Below are 23,871 nucleotides of genomic sequence, written 5' to 3' on the forward strand. Positions count from 1 at the left end.
AGAGTGAGTTAATTGCTCATGAATATTGAGGAAGAGATTACAAAACAGGGCGCTTTGTACATGCAATAATATGTTTATCAAGGACAAGTGTAGCTCTATGGCAGAAAAAGTATTAAGCTACAAGAAAGGTATATATTTGGTCTAACATACAAGGTATTTAGTACAGCAGGTCACAGTGGCTGCAGACTAACAAAAATCACACTAATTAAGAAGGCAAAAAAGTTCCCGTGACTTCTGCTAATCTCACATTTTATGATATAATGATGATGAGGAACCTTGAGACTGAAAGTCTGTCCCATACTAGTTCTGTGGGGATTTGGTTCGGCCATTTTGACTCCCTCACGTTTCACTGGTGTCTATTTATTGCTACCCAACAGTTCTAGCCTCCCAGTTTTAAGCAAGCCTTGTGAAATGAGTGTGCCGGCGCAGGGCAGCCTACCTTGCCATTTACAATCTCCAGTCCGATGGCATCAACCTTAGCACTGCTGACCCCGAGGAGAACGCCATGCACCGCTGTTGTACGAAACTCCAGTGTGATGTTCACATCAGACCGGACTTTGTAACCTTCTCTGACTGAAAAGAAGTTATAAGCTTCTAAGAGAAGACTTGTAACCCACAGTACAAAGTAGAATACATACATTGTAAGTAAAAGGCCTAAAAAGCTTGTTAATTATTCTGCTGGGATACGACCTTGCAGAATCTCCGGAAAGTTTTCTAAAGTCATAATTCACATTTTATACTGGAAAAGATAAATTCCCAAATAAGTTTTCTTTAATTAATTTAGATTTAATACATTCTATCTCATTTGTAAGAAACAGTAACAAGCACAATTACTTCACATTACGTCACAAGTCCCCTACATCTTTTGTCTCCATGCCCTTTAACAGACCTTAACTTAAAACATCATGAATGTGGACATTCTTAGCTGAAGAAAGAGGTAGTTCATTTCTTTCCCAGTGCTAGAATCATTAGCTCTTTCATTTGTGGAAGACAGCCCTTTGCAGAAATGGCCACTTTTGGATGTATGGAGTAAAGGGACTCAGTTAGAAATACATATGCAGGGCATGCACTTTTTGTGTGAGGAGTGAATTAATTACACACAATTCCAGCAAGACCTAAAAAGAGTACGTTTGCATTAACATTAATTCAGTAAGGTACTGCTTTCATTTAATGACACTTACCAAGAGCAGCAAAGCCACTCCCATCAAAGAAAGTACCATCCTGCACTGTTACATAGCATTTATTCACAGCAAAGATGGAGACAGGGCTCTCATTGTCCAGTTGTTTGCTATTAATCGTCATGCTACCAATGCAGGCAGGAATACTGTGAGTCACCTAAGCATATTGAAATACAAGAGTTAATGTGTAATACAAACTGCTGCAATGCTCTCTTAGTGATTCACCTAATGTTACTGTAAATAAAAAATTCTCTGAACAAAACACAGCAGGATCTAAAATATTTATGTAATTACATTTCTATTATTACATATACTTATCTATTATTACATATACTTATATAAGGTTACAAATGTACATAATGTCTTCGCAGTATTACACTCTCTATAACATATAAAAAGAATTATATTTGCTCAAATGCGAGCAGGGATACACCCAACAGTTAAAGACATTCCAAACATGCTTCAGCAAATTAACAAGTAAATCAAGATTTTGTACCACATTTTGCAAGTATAGATCACTAGAGTGTTATCCAGCAAAAAGATTCATTATAATTTCTCACTACTACTATTTTCAGCAATTGCAGATTCAAAGTATTAAAATATTTTTTAGCCTTGTTATCCAATTAAAAAGCATGGGTGAAGAAAGTATGCCCAGGACTTGAGAAACATTGTTATCATCACTGGAATCCTCCCTGAGATAATGGGCTGCACAAGGAGGAAGGTGACAAAAACCTACCCTCTAAAAGCATGTGTAAAAAGTATGTTTTAATCTCAGGCAGCTAAACTCAGCCTTTCAGAGATATTTAAGGCACCTAATTCCTATTTGAATGCAATACAACTTAGGTACCCAAACGTCTGAGATTCTAGGTCATACTTTTGTCTAATACTATAAAACACAGGAATTTATATTCTTTACCCATTTTTAACAGAGAGATTGATAGAAGAAAAAAATCTGTTAAGGGCTATTACTAAAACACAAGCATACAAGCTCTAGCTAGAGTCACTAAGCCATAGAAAGCTGGAAAGATTTATCTGATAAAGGGTCATTACTTTCTTTGTTGTTTCTTTCCCTAAGTACTTCTTTTTTTGCCCATCAGAGACAGGATACTGAATTAGATGGGTTTGATGCAGTATACTCATTCTAGTATTGCAAAATGTCAGAGACACCCCACCACTCCAAACCTTCTTACATTCCCAAGATTCTTCGGCACGTAGTCTAAGGGGAGTCCTCCCACATAGAGCTTCCCCTCCACATCCAAAGTGCTACCATCTCCCAGAGCACTGACTGCTACCAATTCCTGTCCATCCACAATGATTATACCTTTTCTTTTAATGTATTCTGTCTTTATCTGGAAAAAATGAGAGCATGCAAACATGAATCAGTAAGCTGAATCAGTTACCTAGTCATCATTTGCCATAGAAGTAAGCAAGACAATCTTTTAGTGGTTAGATTGCTTTGAACATACTGTACTGAAGCATCCTCTTGAAATTCACTGTGAGGCTGAGGCCATTTCAGAATGCAACTGAGCAGCTAAACTGCTTCCTTGCCTCCCCAAGGGCTCACAATGACTGTATGTTGTCCTGCATAAGTTTTTCAGTGCCTTAACAAACATTACTTAAAACCACTAGTTTACTGCCTTAGGATATGAGTACCTCTGAGTTTGAAGAGGGGAGTACTGTGCCGGCCTTCTGCAATTATTGTGCTGCCCACCAGCTGAGTCATCTTAGCCCTCTGAAGTGCACACTCCTATATTATAATTTTATGATAGGCAGTGCTGAATTTGCTATGACCAAAAAGCTTTCCAATTCTGTCCATCTTGTTCATTCATGCCCCAATGCCTTTCTTGCATTAAAGCAATTACTCACATGCTGATGAGGGACTTTTTTTGAAGTCAGCTAGCCATTTATTCTTCCCTGGTTACTTTTAGCCCCACTCAGAATCCTGACCAGGTTCAACATGAGGTTCCATGAACGTTTGGGTTGGTAAGGGGATAAAGTGGTACAGCAGGGTGATATAAGCAGATGGTAGAGAATGGAAAGAAGTGTTTCTTTCGGCAGCAATGCATATTAGCTTAAATTGATTGGAGAGCTACGGCAATAATCACCCCCAGCTGTGAAGTGGTGTGACTCAGCCTTAATCTCCGAAAAAAGGTTCAATGTTTTTATGTCCTGGCTAGTAAAGGTAGGTCAGCTTTCATATGGAATCTGTTAATCTCTTAAAAAGTGAATAGTGTGAGTATGAGTTTTACATGAGTATATTTAATTTTAAACATGCAGCTGTAAATCCTAGAGCGTTCTTCCTTTCAGGGTAGGCAGCAGAGCTTAACTGTGATATCTCTCTCTGACAGAAGTTCACATTTGCTTTCTCTATGTTATTTTTTGCTGGTGTTTCTTCTGATGATTATACATGAAAAGCAAAAATAACACTCTGCTGATTCCCAAGGCACCTAGGAGAGGTGGCAGCTTTGTGTCATCAATCACTTTGTCCCACAGAAGCCACTTCCTGGAGTTAAGGTTTCACATATGGACAAGGGAAGGGAAGCTTAGCAGGATGAATATTGTCATCCTCACCTGCCTTAAGGAAAAGTAATGTGGTCAGAGTTGCTGTTAAAACTCATGCAGACATCACAGTCATTTCTCACGAAGAAAGCCAGAGCCAGCAGCAGGTGGGCTGCTCAGAGGAACTGGACCAATAGAGGCTGACACAGAGTCTTCGTACAGAAGGCCCTGAAGGCTACATGACAGCTGAAAGCTGTAGCCATAATTTCTCCTCAAACTCTCCTTATGCCAAGTCCTCCCCCTCCAGCCTCCATTCATTCCAAATGTCTACCTTTCTCATGTTGCATCAACCAAGGAAAGGAAAGAGAGTGCTTCTCTGTTAGCACTAGCTGCTATGACATGCTCAGGTATTAAGCTGTAAGTGGGAGGAAGGAGAAACTGTGCACCCACAAATCTCTTTCACCCTGTCACACACTTAGTTGCAGGTCTTTGGTGACAGTGCATGGAAAGCTCTCTGTGGAAAAAGTCAGAGTTTCTAGACCTCTCTGTTGGAGTCTTCTCTGGTGAAGATTATTACATTATTACATAGTTGGTGAACTATTTTATTTCTAAATAATCTGAGATACTTGCCAGTAGTTGGATGCTGAAATTGATGCATAATTAATAAGAATTTAAAAATGAAATAATTGTACTCAAATGTAAGTTATCTGAATGGTTTCATGATTGGATTAAAACCTGTTTGCCTTTGCAACACAGAAAACGTACAGGAAAGGCAGGGAAAAACCATCCCAGTAACTCCAGGGAAGAGAAAATGGAGTACAAGATTGGTGACTACCTACCGTATGCCATTTTCCATCACTGATAACAGCAGGGTGAAAAGCTACTGCTTTTCCTTTGCCTAGATCAAATGAGAAATAGAGCTGTCCCCCATGAAGCTGTAGGGCTGCATAATCAACCTGGTTCTGGTGAGCCATGTAGTAAATCAGGCCACTGGAGGCAAAGGTTCTGAGATTCAGCTGGACGGAAAGTCTAGACAATAAAAATTCAGTGTTACTGAAAGATATTTCTTCTGCATTGATAAAAAGCTTTTCTGGAGGCAGAGAACAGCCTCAACCAATTTACTAGTATGAAAGGAAATTTATTATTACAAAGGCCAGTAAAGTAGAATCTGCATTGATTCTAAGAAAGCATGACCTCTAATGTATTTCATAATAGAAATCAGTCCTGTACCTGTCAGAGCCAGAAAAAGTGCTTGTCACAGAGTGAGATGGGCTATAAGAGGGACAGGCTCAGCTGTTTGTGACTGCAGGCTTGCCTATTGCCCCAAGAAAGGAACGAATGCCAGGATAATGTGATGGCATCCATTACTATCAGCCAGGCTTCCTGGGATATAATAGGCAGACTGAGAACAGAGGGAGGCTTAAAAGGTAGAGGAGCTGATTGAGCCATTTATTGTGGAGACACTAGGTTCAGGCTACATAGCATTAATCCTCTGCAATGTCCTTATGTTCAATAGTTACAACAGAAGGGCTAGAAGCAAAAAAGGCTCTTTTCTCAATGCCTGCAGAGGCTTCCTGAGCTGAAAGAAGCATACGCAAGTGGCTTGCAGGCTGTGTTTTGGGAACCTTGTTGGGAGCCTCTCAAACAAATAAGAGTGGCAGAGAACCTATTGCACATTAAGTCTCAACAGAATTATTCTTCTCAGTAGTCTTAGCTCCTTCAGTGACCTGGGGAGTGAAGCAGACATGGAAGGTGCAATTGCAGAAAATCCAGAGGAGAAGGCAAGATGTTATCTGTATCAGTCAAAGGAGGAGGGACCAGCTGAGCTTTGTATGTGGAAAACAGAAATCAAAATGCATACAGAAGGTACAGTGGGGCTCTTAAGTCTGAGGGGAAAAAAATGCAGAACTCTGACCATGAGTTAAACTCATGACCACAAAGCTGGGAAAGACACATTAATTACATTGTGGTGGTCATACCACCTTCTTCCATGAGGAACACACAGAAACCTGAAGCGAGGGCCATGTTCAAAGCTGATACTGCAATGATCATTCATCAAAACCATCACTGGGCTTCTTGTAGCTTAATACAAGGTAACACAGTGTGTACATGTGTGATTCAGGATATACTCACTTCTTCCTGACAGTAGACTGATTGAAGAGCAGTGTCAAGTGGCTGCCTTTGGCAAGTCCAAATTGATGGGCACCTTGAACACGATCAGGTAGTTCATCTTTTGCACAAACTACCTGTTAATTAAAGGACTTTATTAAGAATAATAGTATCAGGTGCTGACCAGCAAGTGCTGAATGGCAATGTGCCTATGCAAAACTTTGTAAGGAGCAAAACTAACCCACATTATAACCACAAAGTATACAGCAACATCAATTAGCTAAACTCCCAATCATTCTGAGCTCTCTTTAGGCTCAAAAAGAACTAGTTCTAATGATTAAGCTATGTCTCATGGACAGCACTGGTCTTTTCTACTGAGAAATGTTTGTAGTTTGAGAAGTATTCATTCAGCATTTGTCTTAATTGATAGCCCTTTTGATAACAAATGCTGGAAGACAGAGTACAACTGCAGTGTGAAAATCTTATGGACTTGGTAGAAATATTTTCCCATTTAGTGAGGACGCACATTTTTGTTATGATTTGGGGGATGGAGAGCTGAGTAACAGAGTATGAGCCAAAGCTATACTTTAGCTCTAAGGACAGCTTATTTCTTTTTATAGCCACAGTTTTATGAAACGTATAAAATCCTGCTTTCTGTTGCCACAGAAAAATGATTTCAGGATGCTTTGGAAACACTTCATTATAAAGACGTGCAGCTGCAGAAGGAGAGAAGTAATGCTGCCTTCTCTCTTGGGAACAGGGACTGTGTGAGAGGAAACAGATGCCATGCAAGCTGCATTCAGACACTGTGTGTCTCTGGAATAATTTGTGCCTCCTCTTTGACACAGAGCAGAGACTGCATGTGTGTGACCAGGAAAATGTGAATGCTGAATTGCACAGCTAATGCAAATCTCAGCACAGAGCCACTTTGGCAGGAACACGCTAAAGATAATAGTTACTGTCAAGTCCTTCTGCTGGGGGATTATCACTCCACTTTTTCTTTTCTTTTTTAGTGTTGCTCCCTGAACAATGATAAACCTAACTACATTTCCTTTCCAAAAGGCCAACAGGCTGCTATAAAGGTTTATATCACAGGTTTTCTATAAGAAATAGTAATTTCAAATCCACATTCATTGAACCATTCCATACCATAGAAGGAAGCAAATATACACAGTCCATACTTTGACAATTCTCCACAAAGCTAAAATGCATCTTGCTGTTGAACACTTTCCTAGAAGAGGCAATAGAGCTTTGCTGTCACACATACTTTTTTTGTATCTGTAAGAGGCCTCAGGGGAACTGGTAAAGCCTGAAGTTCAGGTTGAATCTCAATGTCTTCTGGCTGCATGGCTGGTTTAGGCTTCTCTGACAAAAAGCAGCTTTCCATATCCACATGTTCATACTTCATGGAAGTGGTGAAATACAAAAGCCTGTGTTTTAAAAACCTACATTTTAAGAGGTGAAATCCCAAATCCCTACATTTCCCAAGCACAAGGAGAGTATTTTACAGGGTCTTTCACCAGTAACAGGAGAAAGGGAAAGAAGTGGCATGCTGGGACAAAAAGATTGAGAAGTGGCATAATCTGTTAATCTGTCCATAGAACAATATTAACAGACAATATTCTTGGAAACCATTCTGTCTGTGAATGCAGATGAAACTATAGTAGAGACGGTTGCATTTTGTGCAGTGCCTCTATACACATTAAAGACCTTTTTGATGCTATTTGGAAATGTAGCTGGTAATATCCATTTTCTGCCTGTTATAACACCCAGATCATCAGTATCATGCTTGTCTTATGTTAAAAACCAGGCAAATGGACAATGTAATGAAAGAGATTACAAACTACAATTAATAATTACTATACGCAGTTTTCCGAAACAGGGCAGTTACCCCTCTGACTTACTCCTTGTTAAAAATAAGATTGCTGATACAGCCATGAAAGGAGCCAGCCATTTTTAGCCCTAAGATGCCCTCTCCTGCTGGAATGCCACCAGCATAGAAGTTGGAAATATTCATGGGGCTCATTTCTGCTGATGAACCAAGCCTCAATTCTGCAGGGTTACTTTCATCCACCTGTACAGTTATGATCCTGAAAAAGATGAAGTAGGGAAAACATTCAACAAGGGCCTTAGACATTTATTTTCAAATGAAAAGCATTCCTTTCAGCCTCAAAAATGTCCTGTTCAAAGAAATAAAGATTCCATCACTTTGATAATCCTTTCAATGTCTTAAAACTAGAAGACCTTCTTCTTTAGATAATTTTTAACATGTAGAGTTTTGTCAAATATCTTTCTAAATTATTTTGATAGGTCTCTTTCCAAATTATTTTGATAGCTGTATTTTTTTCTAATACTATTTAGTATACTTTACTCAAGTGGCCCAAGCTGTCTAGAGATTTTGAGAGCTTTTAACTACAACTTCTTCAGTGGCTGTATGCTGTATACAATTATCACGTAAATCAGAACACCTCCATTAACAGCAGAAAAACACAGCCCTGATTATTCCACCTAATGAGCTAGCAAACGCAGTTCCTCAGAGAGCGCAGTGAACTGACAACAGCATACAGTAATTAAACAGGTAGTACTGTTCGCAGTCACATGTACCTCTTATTCCGGATTAGGATGACAGAGTGTTCTTGTCCATCACTGTATGTTCCATTAGCAGACTGAAGAATTACTTTTCTAGTACTTGCTCTATCTCCAGCATTAACATGCACTGCAAGATGACCATCAATCAGCATGATGGAAAAGAAGGGCTGTGGATTTAATCAGAAGATTAATTTTTAACTATAACTCAATTTTCTGTCACTCATTCAGTGTTTAAATAGAACTTACTTTGGAAAAATTTACCTCCAACTTTGTTGTAAACAAACTTTTAAATGAAACTCAAAGACTAGTAGGCATGTGTTGGTACCTATCAGAGTGCAAAGCCTTCTAATAGAAAACATGAAAGCTGGAAATTGCTCTGGTCATGATAAAAATTCAGGTTAAAATGCAGGAGTTTTTTTATACCACCACCACCTTACTCCTCCCCTTAGAGGAAGGAAATAAGAAGGGGCAGGTATTCCTACTAAGACTTTGTCCTTGGATTCCAGGAGCTCCAAAACAGTCCACCAGATACGAGATAGCTGTTCATCTCAAATCCTTCAATAACTACTTCTGACTAACAGAAGTGGAAAGTAATACTCTGTGTGCATTTCACGTGCAGTTTTCCTCCTTGTTGCAAAAGCATTCTGAGTCCCAGTGACCGTAATAGGTCTCTGCTAACTGATCCTTCACCTCTCCTCTGCTACAACAAATATCCTCTGTTCCCCACCTAGCCTCTGTATTTGGGCCTTCCTAAGCCAGATAAACTTTTCTTTCTCATTCTTTGCAAGTTACAGTCATAAAAACCTGACTTGATATTACAAAATAAAAATGGCAAAAACAAAATGAAAAAATCTTTGTTTTCAGTACTTGCCAAATGTGCCTGCCTACGTCGTCGTTTTTCCAGTCCTCTGCTGAGTCCAGCAAGGATGATGCCACTGCTGTTCTTTGTAGCAAAAGTTGCCATCAGTTCCGATTCTGGGCTCAAGGACTTAGGTACCAACTCAATATATCCGTTGTTCAAGATGTTCACACTACGAATAGGCTATTTTATGAGGAAGAGAAATAATTACTGACTTTGTCCCTACATAGCGCCCAGTAAGAAAAAAAAAATTCAAGTATAGATTAGATTATCTTAGAATTTTTCAAGATAAACCCATTTCAATTCACTATATTCTTTCACAAACATTACTATTCATTGTTCAATAACAATAAAGATCAGGTCACAAAACCTAAAAATATCCTACCTCCAATACACAGCCTTTTCTTACTCCATATGAATTTCTAAGCAAGTCAAAGGTTGAACGGGATATTTCCAGATTCTTGATGCATCCCACATACATTCTACTATTAAGACCTTTCCTGAAACACAAAACAAGGATTTTTTTTCCAAGGAGCAGTATTTGGAATCTCCTGGCAGAAAAGATTAAGTTCTCTTCAATAAGAAAAAGAGAGATCTGTTTTAAAGAATGCAGTCAGCCCAGTGTAAGTGAAAACAGGGGTAATTTGGGTTTTACTCTTAGCAGATGTTAATTCTGATCTTAAAAAGAGTCAGCTAACATTGTCCCCAGATGGAAACATACAAGTGTGTAATGCTGTGTTGCCAGGCCAGGTAATTTTCCAAAACTTTAAAGTGAATCTTCAGCTGAAATGTAATGGCTTTTGTGTGAGAGGTAACTGTAGCTCTCTATTACCTAGCAATTCTTTTTCATTTCTTAAGTCTGGAGGATGCCTAATTTGGTTCCAGGTTTAAGTCAGAGAAATCTAAGGCTGTCCTGCCATAATCCCTTACAGGCTGCCATGCCAGCTAAGATTAACAAGTCTGCACCTCTGCAATAACTGCGCAGAGACCAATATTGTCCTGGAATTTACCTTATTGTCAAGAGCATGCAGCCAGTTTAATTAGATTTTCTTTTGCCACGTTTATCCTTTCAAAGTGAAGCCACTGGAAGAAATTCGACTTTACAAGTTCACCTGGGATGTGCGATACAAAAAGTATAAACTAGAGACATGCTACAAAATATATATTTGTAATGTTTTTTGTTGATCTGTTCACAATTGTTTCTCCTCTGTTCCAAGTTTCAAAACTGAATTACAAGAATTCCTTTCTGAAGTAGAACTTTTATCGTGAAGTGCAGTTTTGTCCATAAATGCCAGCTGGAAAACACAAGGCTTACACAGGTAGAGATCAAAGAAGCATCATTCCAGGCAGCAGTGCTGAATGTTTGCTGCAGTCTGACACAAAGAGCAGGCGGCTGCTGTGGAAATCACCCATGGATGGGAAAAACAGAAGCTTGTCTCTGATCTGAACTGCAGTGTCAGACCAACCACTGAAAAGCACCACATTAGAGTTTGAAGGCAAAGGACAGATAATTCTGTGGTATACATGGCCATAAACAAGACTTCAGATTTCACTGATTTTCACTAATTTCAGTGGAGATAGCAGAGTTTGTTAAAGTCTTTCCCTCTACTTACAAGAGTCTTAGCAAAGAGGGAAAAGCGAGAGGATACTTTACCTCACAGTCCTCGATCTTGGCAGCCCACCAATGAAGATTGGGTCCTTATCAGAGCGGTTCAGGTCTGAGGCAACCCCAGGAGATTCCCCTTGCTTGGTTTCTTTATAATTAAGGTTATATGCATCCATGACTGCCAAAATTCCTGCAAAGAAAAGAGAGTAAAGATCTGGAGAAGGACACAAATACACATTCTTCCATTTTGGCAATCTTGTCTCTAATAAAGGAAAATGTATTCATTGACTCAAACATGTACAGACAATCTTCTTATTTTTAGAATGAGTAATTTATTGTACTTCCAGCTATTCTGTTAATCTCATTCATTCTTCTCTGACAAAACCAAATCTGGGGAATTCTACAGGAAAAAATATATATGTTATAGTTATCAACACATATTATTTGTAATGCATTACTTCCCAAACGCAGGCCCTAAATACTGATGTATTAGGTACTATTAAAATGCAGAACAGAAAACGTGATCCCTGATATACAGACCTGGAAAAAGATCTTTCACTCTTTAAAGACTATTGATATGTTTTTGTCTTGCAGCTTCTGCACTACCTGCACTACCTTCTGAATTGTATTAAAAGTGCCCCCTCTGCACTGTAAAACTTAAGTCAGATATCATTATGCAATATATTCAGGCAGGGAGTACATAACAAAGTAAATGAATAATGCAGTGGCTCTGAAACAATCTTGTGCCAAACCATGCACAAGACTTACACTGCTGTCCTAAAAGCAAAGTAACATAGGTGTGGCTGCTAAAGAAACTGCATTAGAAGTGACCAAATTTGGTTGCAATGATGGTCCCTGTGGCTTAGATATTTGTATTTGTAAATGTGCAGACACCTGTTTTTATTCACTCTGTAGCCTACCTTGTTTCTTGTTCCGACTGAATGAAATTTTATACCATGTTCCATTGTTGTAACGATTTTCTGTCGTAAGAGCAAGAGGTCCTGAACCTAGATCAACAGTCAGTCTCACTTTGCCATCAACAAGCTCAAGGGACAAGAAATCTCTCTGGGAGGGGAAAAAACAAACAAACAAACAAAAAAACCCCAAACAACAGATTACATTCCTGGAAATAAAATCTTCCAAAAGGATGATCCTTGGTAGGTTTGGGCTACTGTGTGAAAAAGGTTCGGTAACTGTTGTACCTAGACTATTTGTTAGGCCCAAGACACTTATCTTTGCTATGTTTAGGAAAATTAAGTTACAGGTACTTCACAAGGATGTCATTTTGTTTTGTTTTGTTGTTATTCTTACTTAAATGCATCATCAGGCTTGATTACTCAGCAGAGGAAGGTTTAAATAACAAATGTCACATTTGCTTTTTTTTGGATGAAGTTGAGAGTGATTTGACTGTTAGCATAATGATCAAACACTACAATGTTCTTTCTGGAAGAAGCAAAGAGCTTCTTCACACAGTAAAAAAGACTTTCTGAATTGTATTAGAAGTGCCCCTCTGCACTGTAAAACTTGTCAGATATCATTGTGCAATGTATTCAGGCAGTGAGTACATAACAAAGTAAATGAATAATACAGTGACTCTGAAACAATCTGTATCTAAACAAAGCTTTATCCTCCTTCAAGAAAAGAAAACCACCAGCTAAAGAAAACCACCAGCTAAGTATGCAGTAAACTGCATGACATGATAATGAAGGTCTGGAGATGGGTGTAGGTTGTATTGCTGTTGCAGGGAGTTTTATTTAGTTTAGTTCAGTTTACTGAATTCCCATCTTATGGATTTAATTCAATATGGCTATTCAATTTTATATTGTCCTTCTGCAAGCTCAGTTCCAAAAGATTTTACATTCTGCAAAGGTTCCTCCAATTGAACAAAAATAGTTTGTTGTCCCTACTGTTTCTTTTTCTTGCCTTTAGTTAAATAATCATTAATTTTAGTCTAGAATTAAAACAAATTATGGAGAATTCTTTTCATTGCTTAATTTTGCCCTTAGTATATGTGAATATTTGCTCTAAAAAGTTATCTCTAGGGTTCCTGTCTTTACTCCATTGACTTATGATGTCAATCACAGGTGATAATCCATACAGAGATAACAACTTGTTTTAATATACATAAGCTGAAAAATAACAAAGAAAGCAAGAAACCATCAAGTGATCTAAACATAGTTTTTGACAGCTTAAGAATCGGATCCATTTTCTTACAGTGCCATTTGAAGCAAGATACAGAAGAAGCCCATTAGGTGAAAAGGTACTGAAAAATATTATTATCTGAGTCACTGTTGAGCGGAGTGCCTTCTCCACAACTGAGTATCCACTGCCATCAAAATGGAATGAAGTGTCCTCATCCTGTGGACTACAAAAGTAGAAATCAGAGTTAAAAACATTAGAAGATTTGTGTTTTTCCAGTCATTTTTATATAAAATATAAGAAAAGTTAGATCAGTTGGTGCAGCCCCCAGGCAGTATGATTAGAAAGTGTGGAAAGAGACTTGAATCTTGATGTTACGAACAACTGAGGGATTCCAGCCAAAGGCCACTTTCATTATAGAATCTCATAATACATGATTTAGCCGTGGGGAAGGATGTATACAAGATAAAAAATGTTCTTCCCTGATGTATGAAAAAACCCCAACGATTTCTTAAGGGAAAAAATAATTGTTACAACATACACCCTCTTACTTAACATGTCATCCATTTATCAAAATGCTTTGCATAATTGCACTTACAATAAATGCTCTATTAGCCCCTTTACCTGCAATACAATACTTGCAAAAAGCATCTCATACAATCAAGCAGCACCCTCTGCTGTTTCTACATGAAACATTCTGCAAAAGGAAATATGGTCAAGCATATTTCTTTTCAATTCCTTAAACATAAAAATGGTACAGGCTGCAATCCACTTTCACAATGACTACAACAACAGTAGCAAGCTCAGTGGCTACAGTTTTGCTATGGAATTTTTTTTATAAGAGTGCCTTATACTGTTTCTTATCCTAGGAAAGAATAAATTTGTCTTGTTGGAAATTAATGGAAAGCAAACATTCCAAAATAGTTTGGTTCACTGGCAGTCCCTACTTTCAAAGCACAAAATAGACCACAGCAATAGAACTCCTCTGAAAAAGTGATTAATAAGTGATAAAATGCCATCCAATGAAATTATTTGACACCACTGGCACATTCAGATTAGTGTGTTCAGAACTGTAAGTCAATGATCAATGAAACACTGCAATTTGTCTGAGTGCATTATTTTTAACTAGCACAGAAATATATATTACACATGTAAATTACTCTAGATCTGTTACAAAAAAGAGAGTGAGACAAAATACCTTCCAAAACAGCCATTGCACTTGCCCTCTCTTTCCATGTAGTTCCAAAGACCAATAGATTTGCCATTCAGGGATGCCTCTCCCATGCACCCTTTAAAATGGGTCACCTTAACAGCAGGCGATTTCTATAAGACAAGAAATACTTCATGAATACAATTAATATTAAGTACTCTGAAAATTATGCAGCCAAATTTTTGCTTGGTTGTTTTCCTTGAACTCTAACTTTGTTAGATATAAATCATAATAAAATAACAACACATTTTAGCATAACTATTAACAATTATGATTTAAATCATAATAGATTAGTTTTGCAGCATGTAAAGAAGTAAAATAACTATGTCCTTGACCTACTTACATGCCTCATGGCATGAATAACAATGGCAAACTAAAAGAAGCCATGGAAGAAGGGAACGAAAAACAATTTCATTGTGTAATGTCTACGCATCATGCATGCACACACAGCCTGTCCTGGTTAACACATTATGCAAAAAATTTCCAGTGAAAATTAACTTCAGGATACTAGAACGTCCTTATAGCATTTTTGCTTTATGTTCAGAGTACCTGGCATTTCTTGATGAAGTAACCAATTCATGCAATTATTTCTATGTCAAAAGTATATCTCAAACATGATAAAAACATTTTACACAATGCTGATCTCAGAATTTAACCTTGATTTGCCCTCCAAGTCCTCCAATAAACATCAGGGTTGATTTGTTAACATCCAGTATGCTGGCTGTCCCTGGAGAGGTTGCAGATTTAGATGAAGGCTTCTGATTGGAATTCATTTCCTCTATGCTGAGTGTACCTGTTTTTCCAAACCTGCCAAGTACAAATACCAATAGTTTTAGAAATCACCAGGCTTAATCAACACATGCTATTGGCTTCTCTTTTTAAGGACAAGAAAAAACTTGCCACTGCAGAACTCAAAAGATGGTTTGTGTTGTTTATGCCAAGCTTATTCACTAAGTAGCTGGACATTTCTACAATGCAGCCATCTCATTAAAAAAATAATAATAATCAATTTTCCTCTCCAACATTTATGCCATTCTCATTTTAATTACCTGGTTGCATGTATTCTGTGCCATTTGTTGTTGTCAATTTGAAAATCAGGGTATTCCACTCTTGTTGATCCAGAGCCCAAATCCCAAAGAAGAGCTACCTTCCCACGTCGCATCTCCACCGCAAGGAAGTCTGTCTGAAAAACAGCAGGGCTTATTCTAATACATGGCATCGAACATGCAGTTTCTGTTTTGTGTATTTAACATGTAACATTAAGAAAGTCCAGATTCATGTCCCTTCATCCCATATTACGGGAGTTGACTTTTAGTAAAATCAGGCCCAGTAAGTTTTTACTCATTTTTACTTTTAATGAAACCAAAACCTCAGCTTATATACAAGTAGGTGAATGTTTTCTTTATAGATATGTAAAAATCTGTGATGTACACACACATGTAGACATAAAAGAAATACGCACTTCTGAGTGTATGTAAAGTGACCTACCAATCTGTGAAAAAGTACTAGCACATGATAGCATGCCACAGGGAGCTAGCGGCTGTGCATTTATTAGGATTACAGAGGGAAGGAAGAGGAGGGCAATGTGACAGTGAGCCACCATGCTCCTTTTCAAGTGGGTGGATGCACCATGCTCATGAGGGCCAAATTTAAGTACTTTCTCTGTGATACCAGGCAAATCACTTGATATACTCCAGCATGCAATATGAAAGCATCACATACAGTGTTACACTCCATGAGGTTAAATGCACAGCATGGGAAAAGGAAGGGGGAGTTTCATGACATGGCCAAGAGGCAATGCTAAGGAACCAGGTGCTTTCATTCTTTACCTTTGAGGATCTCTGGAATCATTTACAGCACAAAAATATTTCCACCCCTAGTGAACACATTTATCTGCAAGGGGCCTCACATGGATACTTAGTTTGAAATCAAGTAGGAAAAAAAAAATATATATAGTCATTTAAAACATTTGACTACCATCACCTCAGTAAATGTATGCCCGAAACTTACCTTTCCATTGCTACCCAGGTAGAAAAGGAGGTTATCTGGTTCAGCAGTTTTCACATTGAGTGTTAAGGTGTTGTAATTTGTAGATGAAATTTGGGGTTGGTAGGCACGAATGCAATCTCTGTCTGCTGATACTGCAACTTTAATCTGGGGGGGGAAGGCGGAAATGGAATCTAAGCAAGTCTCAGTGTACACAGCACATATTTCTGGAATATGTACTTAGCTTCTGACCAGCAAATGCAAGCCATTTGCTGAGATACTTTCATGCAATCTAAGTATTGCTACCTGGATTAGATTTTAGCAATCTCCTAGGTATCACTTGACAAAGAGATTCACAAATAGAAAATAATTAAATCTGTCATAATTTACTCATTCAATCAGGAATTTGAATCCAGTAAATTCAACTATTCAAATACCTCAGAAAATAACAATAAATCTTGGGTCAGAAGCCCATATATCAGTAAAAGCCACTGTAATAATATCAGAAAATAAAGATACAGAAATTCAAAGCCTTTAAAAAAAAAAACCAAAACCAAACAAAAACATAATTTCTAGTCTATGTTGAGATAATTTTTTTTTTTTTAATTTAAAAGGCAGACAGTTTGCAATAATTCTGGTTCTTTCAAAGTTTTATAATACAGTTTACATGATTATTCAAAAAATACATTTGTGAATATATTACAAGTTAAACTTTTTTAACATTAAGTAGAGAAATTCATGTTCCTGTTGTCATACTCCTTTAAACACTGTCTAGTATACTGATAGGACATCAATTCAAGCTAAATGCAGCCAAACTCCAAGGAGCTTAGCAGTATAATGCCAGAAAACCCATTTTAACAGAAAAGCCTTAACTTCATCAACTTCATTGAATATGCTTATAACAACTAAATACATGAAGCACATGTGTGCATATGCATATGCACATGCATATACAGATGTATAAAGTTTCTCTCCTCTAGTAAAAGTTTACAAAACAACAGAACAAAGTCTCAAAATTGGAAAAGGGGATTTTGCTAATACTTCTTTTCACCCTGCCAGAAACCTCTGTGGTTTACGACACTTCAGAAAATATTACTCCCTCTTTTCTGCAGTAGATTCATTAAGCTTCAGTAGACTGTGACAGAGAAGCAATAACCATATAATTAAGGAGATTTGCAGAAAAAAATGAAAGCCTTTTATTTTTTAAAACAAAACTTCCATAAACCTTACAATAACATACCCATACTAAAGCCAAAGGCATACCAAAAATTACTGAGTGCAAAGTCATTTCCATATTCCCCTCACAGTTTAGTGAGGTCCATAGTACAGTTGATCCACTTTTGTTGTCTTTAAGGGGGGTGCAGAGATTTAAAAACAAGTATATTATTTGTCTTAAAGTATTCTGGATGCACAGCAGTTTCTTGCAGAGAACCATATACAGACATAGCAGGGCATAGATGGCAAATTTATTGATAGAATCAACATTCTTGTTAAAAAATTTGTAATGATACTTGATGTTATATGGAGGCACCCCACATGAATCTCTAAAATAAGCTTAGAAATTAACATCTTGTCCTAAAAAGAATGGCAGCACCATCCCCTCGTCTATTTCTCACCAAAATATCTGTGATTGCTTTCTGACATATAGTATTTCATTATTTTCATAGGAAACAAAAGGAAATAGTAAATAAATTACTGTCTTGCTGTTCTGACAAACTCACAAATGCAATAAGAAACTTGAAGCTAAAACTATAAAACATACCAACAGCCCTGCCAGTATGCTTTTAGCATCAGTCAGTGCTCTTGGACTTCAGTGAGACCCCGGAACAACCAGGTATTTTGACAGTAAGTTTTAGGCTCTTTATCTCTAAGAACTTCCCTGCTAAAAATGAAAGTGAAGCCAGCTAAGTCTGGGATGATGGAACTTACAGATGCTGCCTGCTTGCGGGCCTGGCTGATGAGCTCTTTAATTTCAGATAGGTTTCTGTTCAGGTTCTCCTCTAGCATTTTCAAAGGTTTCAGCCTATCCAATAAAAGACTTGCTTGTGCTTCGACTTCTTTAACTTGTTTTTCAGCTGTGATTGCTGCCAAAACATAAATGAAATGTTGAGGCAGGTTGAAAGAGAAATGTACTGTTTATTGCTAAAATACTTAGCCAAGGCAGCCTGTTTCTGATCATTTTGTTTTCAGCAATTTTAAATATCTGTAAGGAATATGCATACTTAAGGGTATCCCACGTGACTCCTCTAGAGGTATTTTAAAAAGTTAGCACATTTTTATTGAATTAGGAAGAAACTTTCATCCATCAGACTCATATTTAATGCCTATTAAAATTGAATATTAGTACTGCTTCTGCAAGCAGTGACATTTCAAAACAGCAATGAAGCAGCAAACTTACCAGCTTTTGATGAATCAGTTATAAGTTCACTAGTTTTCCTCAATGTGTCATTAACTCGGGACAATGTAGAAGAAGTATTCATCAGCTTTTGACTGAAATCCCCAAAGTGACTTAAACCCACCACAGCACTGGTGTTCACAGTCACAGCCAGCTCTTTCACCTCAAGCATGTATTTCCTTGTACCTGAAACACGGTTCCCAGGTTAAAAAAAAGTCACAGCTTTCATACATACTTGGGAGTAATAAATGCCTGGCTTCATAACAACACAGTTACAAACATAGTCAAAACACTTGAAATGCTGTCGGTTATGTTCCTTTCATAGTAAGAGTCACATTTTTGTTTGTTTGTATTCTTCAGTCTGTGAGGGGAGCTCCAAACCAAGACCTACTGTGATCTAACTTTGCTTAACTGTTGAATGTGTCATGGCTTACAGAGTGGGAAGTTTACCTTCTGTGAAACTGGAGTGCCAGAAGGCTGATGCAACTCTTCTTGCCCAGTTATTAAGATGGAAAATGGCCACGGCTATGGCCCTGAACAAAAAACACGGTAAGTGTTCCCAAGCTGGTGATACAGATGTGGATATAGCTATAGATGTAGCTATGTTTGTTCATACACACACACACAGAGGTATATAATAATATATTACACACATATATATAAATAATAGAATTTGAAGCAATTTTAATTAAGGCTCATCAGTTTAGATTTTCAAGTCTTTTGATCAAAAGACTTGATTAATCCAACTTTTGAATTCTAGGAAAAATGTTTTATTTTTCATGACCAGCTCTGAATACAATACAGACACAGAATGCAGTGATGGGGAACTTGATTCTGCTTATCCCAACAGGAAGATTATATGAATACATCAGGCTCATAGTGTTTAAGTTCCCTGAATGAGTGTTGGCACTCAGAGTCACTAGCCTGAGACTTATGTTTTGAATCCCACAGAAAGCTGGTGAGGCAGAAGGTCTATTACACCCTTTGCTTTGGGCAACAATCACTTATATAGTGAGTGCACTGCTCCCAGTCTCAGCCTGCCCCTTATACCCCCTGTGCCCAGAATAGCGGGAAGATGCTGCAACTGGCACAAAAGGCCTGATTTAGGTCTGCATGGAACCTTCTTCACCACCAGTACCCTATAGAGAGGGCAATGCCACCATGAATCTCTGCCCAGATAAAAAAAAAAAAAGAAAACTTCAAGAAATGTAACAACAAAACTGAAATCAAACAATGTTAAGCTGTTAGTTAAGGAGGACAGTCCTATGATTTTACTAATGCCTTCATTTTCAATGTGTAGCTTTATGTTAGATAGCATCCTGCAATTAATATCCAGTGTAACTTTATCACTAATATCACCCTTTAGTGTGAGTTAAGAGCCTCAGTTGTAAAATGGGTATTTTAAAGCTTTGGACTTAGCACCCTAATCTGGACATACAGCACAACCCAACAACCCAGGCAGGAGGTCTTTATGAGTGTTCTTCTACCTTAAAAAAAACATTATTAAGGTTGACAAAGTATTTCAGACTCTCTTATTCACAGCTTCAAAGACATTTTCTCTATTAGCTTCCATGAACTCTAGGTTTTGCCTTTATCCAAAATAATGACTTTTTTTTTAAAGGGGATTCTTTTGTTTTGGAAAAGCACAGAAAGAGCATTTTAATCAGTTATATGAAGTCAGCGTTTACAACAAGAAAACATTTAGATGCAGATGATAAGACTCACAGCACAGTATAAACAATTTTGAAACAAGCTATCAAAGAAAGCAAAACTTCACAGTTCCATATATAAATTTATCTCCATGTGGGATTAAATATTCTAGGACTTCACTCTCTTCTCATAGCAGTGTAATTATATTGCTTTCAGAGCCCCTCCTGATTTACAGCAGTGTGAAATGGGAACCAGACTACAGACCTTATATGATAACCCAGTTATGTTTCACGGGTTTACTGAAAAAAATTGAAAATATTCCTTGGAAGGGAGGAGGCTAAATGAGTCCCCAGTATAGTTTATTGCTAGGTCTCGGCAATCAGACAATGAACAGGACTTTATCACAATTGTACTAGATGGTTCTGTAATAAGGAGAATGTCAATATAAATTTCACTTACCATTAGGCAATGCTCTTAGTGTCAACAGGGAATCGTTAAGCTGTTTGACAATTTTATTAGTACTTTCCTGAATCTTTTCTATCTTTTTGTTCAACCCGTTCAATCCAAATAGAAGGCCTGTTGGAAGAAATAACTGTGATTTTTCTATGCATAAACAAATACCATACAACCCACACAAACCCTATGTATAGAGATAATAAGCATTCACTTATTGAATCAATGGAACTTTTTTTGTTTTTTCAACAGAAAGAGCATTTTACAAATAGGAATGCAAAATGAATGCAGTATGCACAGATAAGCTCCTGTGGGCACTGCTCCATTCAAGTTATCCTTGTTGGCCAATTCCATCAGACTGAATTATTGGAAACACAGTCAGAAAAAGGCTATAAATTAAAATGATTCCATGATTGTGAACTCTTAGAATTTTTATTATGTTCTTCACTTTTTGTGACATCTAACAGGAGCCAAAGAAGTGTTTTTCTTTTATTTATTTGTGATCTCTTTGCAGAATCCTCTCACTAGAAATAAAAATACGTATGTAGAACAGAAGAAACAAAAAAGGTATGTAGTCTGTCCATCTGACTTACATAAAATGTATATATATTTGTAAAGCCATTGATATTAAAAGCAAAGACCATTTTACAGTTACAGTTTATCTCTGTGAAACATTCACTTTCTGTCCAATTTTGTCCAAAATTTCCCTTAGGGCCAGCCTCTGCTCCTACACAAAGTCTGTGTTCAAAATGTTTTTGAACTTCCATGGTGCAGACTTCAATGCCTTGCTGATATCTCTGGAGACATAAAAAACCAAAAGGATTTTGGAATTTATAGAGGGACTCTGAGCCAAAAGGCACTTTGTACAGGCAAAAAAAGTTCAGCTTTTTTTGTTACTGTATTTCAGCTGTGTAGAAGGAACAAGTAAAAAGTATTATGACTTAAGATGTATCACCCTACATACTTGTGTAATCCATGATTTATTAGATAAAATTGGATTAATGTATTTCTTCAAGAATTATGTTTGTTCTTCATCTACTGCACAATCCCTAATGATTTAATTAATAACATTTGGAAAAACAGCCATTTAAAGAAAGCATTGCTTGGAGGTAAATGAGGTATAATGAAGACCAATTTTTTAAAGGTTTACAGAGAAAAGTTATATTCTTACCCAAAAAAGTAAAATACTACATGACTCCATAATACATTAATCTTAATTGTATGAAAATATGTATATAGTCATATATAGTTGTATGTAGTATTTTACCTTAGCTTATGCTCATTTGAAAAAAACAAAACAAAACACATTAAAAAAACCCATACAAAACAGGATGTAGAAAAAAAAAGCAGAAATGTGAACTCTAAAGAACTGACCATCACTTTTTTTCTTAAGATTTTTAGCTTCATTCTGAAATTTGGAGCTAAGCAGTAGAGTTTCTTTTCCAAGAAGACTGAGAGACTCCTCTGGCTGAAAAACACAAACATCAGTTGCCACATACGAAAAACAGAAATTCAGCTGAAAACATTTAAGTATCTGCAGATGTCTACTTCAAGTTACTGAACATTCTCACTATTTATGAGATATTCTATTTATTACCTTATTAAGCATCAATTAAAAAAAAATACAAGTTGCAATCATTTGTCCAAGAACGTGACATTGAATCTCTTTGTGAGTTAATAAAAAAAGACAACTGTGAAACAAAACCTACCAAATTCTAGTTTGAACACTGCTACTGATTCAGTGTTGCCTGTTGGAATATCAGTAATTCTAGTTAAGTGAAAATTCCCATCACTGAGCACTTTAAAGTGAGATATCTCAAAATCCCAGTCTTTAAAGTGTTCTTTTAATCCATTTCTCCAACTGGAAAATCTGGAAATGTACCTTGAAGGATTCATGCTGTACAAAGCTTTAACAAGACAGAGTGCTATAAAATAACATACAAGCTCACAAAACAATGCCAACTATTTTGATCACTATTATGTGAATGCATTGTCACATATTTGTTTCGTCAGGCAAAATGTGCATGACACTTGTAAAACATAGCCCATTCCTTCCTTGGGTTTACAATCAGGAAAAGCAGAAAGAGGTAAAAGGGGGGAAACAGAATAATATTAAAGTAATAAGGTCAGACTGGTAACTGGTCAGGTCTTTTTAATCTACTGTTTCAATAACAGCCTCATAATCTTGCAAGGCAGAGGGATGACAGATGAGACACAAACATACATTTGGTTATGAAATGTCCTCAACTAAGCAAAATAGTTGTGGCTGGGAATACCTAGATAGAAATGGAAGAGGGACAGGTCAAATAAGGAGATGGCTGAATAATTCCAAAGGTGAAAGGGAGCGCCAGAGGTCTGGGAACTTAAGTTCTACAGGAATGCATGTCAGATGACTGATATAAACACTCATAGAATCAAGTCCAGTCCAGTTAACCATGCATTAGACATTAAAAAAACAGAAAAAATTGTAAAAAGGCACTGTGGCAGAGAGAAAAGCAAGGTAAACAGAACATGAAATCTGGTGCCATTACTGCCTTGGAGTACAGATTCAGGATACACTAGTTGGTAGGACAAGCTGCCGTACATGCCTCCATGAAGAAGACCCAAATTTCAGCAAGTGCAAAAACAATTAGAACAAATATTCCAAAATGAGAAAGGGAAAGATGTTAATTAAAATACTAATACTGATACTTACTAAATCCAAGGGGCCATTCACAACTCTAGATGCATCATCTGCCACACTCTCTGTTCTTTCAATCACACTTTTAACACTGGAGTGGGTGTAGACAGCAGCAGTTGTGTTCAGAGTCACATTTCTTACTTTAGAGAGGCCACTAAATAGAGAATTAACAAGTAATTCTGTTTTCATGAGAATATCTTAATCAAGCACCAAGTTCCATGTCTTCAGTTACAACATGCACATCTTCCTAGAATACATGATGCACTCTGAAAAAATGAGCACACCTTGCCTATGTTGCATAAGAGGCTTTAAGTTCATTATTTTGAACTGAAAAAATTAGTTCAAAGAAGGTTTTAATCTATTTTTTTTCTATTTTGTTCCTTTTTGTTTATGGTCAGTTTTTCAATTTATAAAGCCACTTAGACACTTAGAACAAACAAATCACATCGCCTAAACAGAACAGAACAGAAACAAGTTCCTAGCTGGAGCTCAAAAGCAAAGTAGAGAAATACAGAATC

At 37.2% G+C, this 23,871-nt stretch overlaps 1 protein-coding gene across 1 annotated transcript in view; it reads right to left on the bottom strand.

Moving 5' to 3' along the window:
- The window catches only part of LAMA1 (laminin subunit alpha 1), a 110,927-nt gene that overhangs the window by 3,106 nt on the left and 83,950 nt on the right, over nucleotides 1–23,871 (bottom strand). Inside the window, exons 40-61 of the mRNA XM_072852705.1 lie at nucleotides 23,369–23,507; nucleotides 22,048–22,141; nucleotides 20,680–20,796; nucleotides 18,574–18,756; nucleotides 18,105–18,259; nucleotides 16,200–16,343; nucleotides 15,239–15,372; nucleotides 14,846–14,996; nucleotides 14,178–14,302; nucleotides 13,055–13,205; nucleotides 11,761–11,905; nucleotides 10,889–11,030; nucleotides 9,620–9,734; nucleotides 9,247–9,417; nucleotides 8,391–8,542; nucleotides 7,691–7,876; nucleotides 7,054–7,216; nucleotides 5,811–5,923; nucleotides 4,517–4,706; nucleotides 2,369–2,527; nucleotides 1,182–1,335; nucleotides 440–573 (exon numbers count right to left, since the gene is read on the bottom strand). Coding sequence (XP_072708806.1) covers nucleotides 440–573; nucleotides 1,182–1,335; nucleotides 2,369–2,527; nucleotides 4,517–4,706; nucleotides 5,811–5,923; nucleotides 7,054–7,216; nucleotides 7,691–7,876; nucleotides 8,391–8,542; nucleotides 9,247–9,417; nucleotides 9,620–9,734; nucleotides 10,889–11,030; nucleotides 11,761–11,905; nucleotides 13,055–13,205; nucleotides 14,178–14,302; nucleotides 14,846–14,996; nucleotides 15,239–15,372; nucleotides 16,200–16,343; nucleotides 18,105–18,259; nucleotides 18,574–18,756; nucleotides 20,680–20,796; nucleotides 22,048–22,141; nucleotides 23,369–23,507 — 3,217 coding nt within the window. The remainder of the gene's footprint in view (nucleotides 1–439; nucleotides 574–1,181; nucleotides 1,336–2,368; nucleotides 2,528–4,516; nucleotides 4,707–5,810; nucleotides 5,924–7,053; nucleotides 7,217–7,690; nucleotides 7,877–8,390; nucleotides 8,543–9,246; nucleotides 9,418–9,619; nucleotides 9,735–10,888; nucleotides 11,031–11,760; nucleotides 11,906–13,054; nucleotides 13,206–14,177; nucleotides 14,303–14,845; nucleotides 14,997–15,238; nucleotides 15,373–16,199; nucleotides 16,344–18,104; nucleotides 18,260–18,573; nucleotides 18,757–20,679; nucleotides 20,797–22,047; nucleotides 22,142–23,368; nucleotides 23,508–23,871) is intronic.

This window comes from Ciconia boyciana, chromosome 2 (assembly GCF_034638445.1).
Source record: "Ciconia boyciana chromosome 2, ASM3463844v1, whole genome shotgun sequence".
Lineage (NCBI taxonomy): Eukaryota > Metazoa > Chordata > Aves > Ciconiiformes > Ciconiidae > Ciconia > Ciconia boyciana.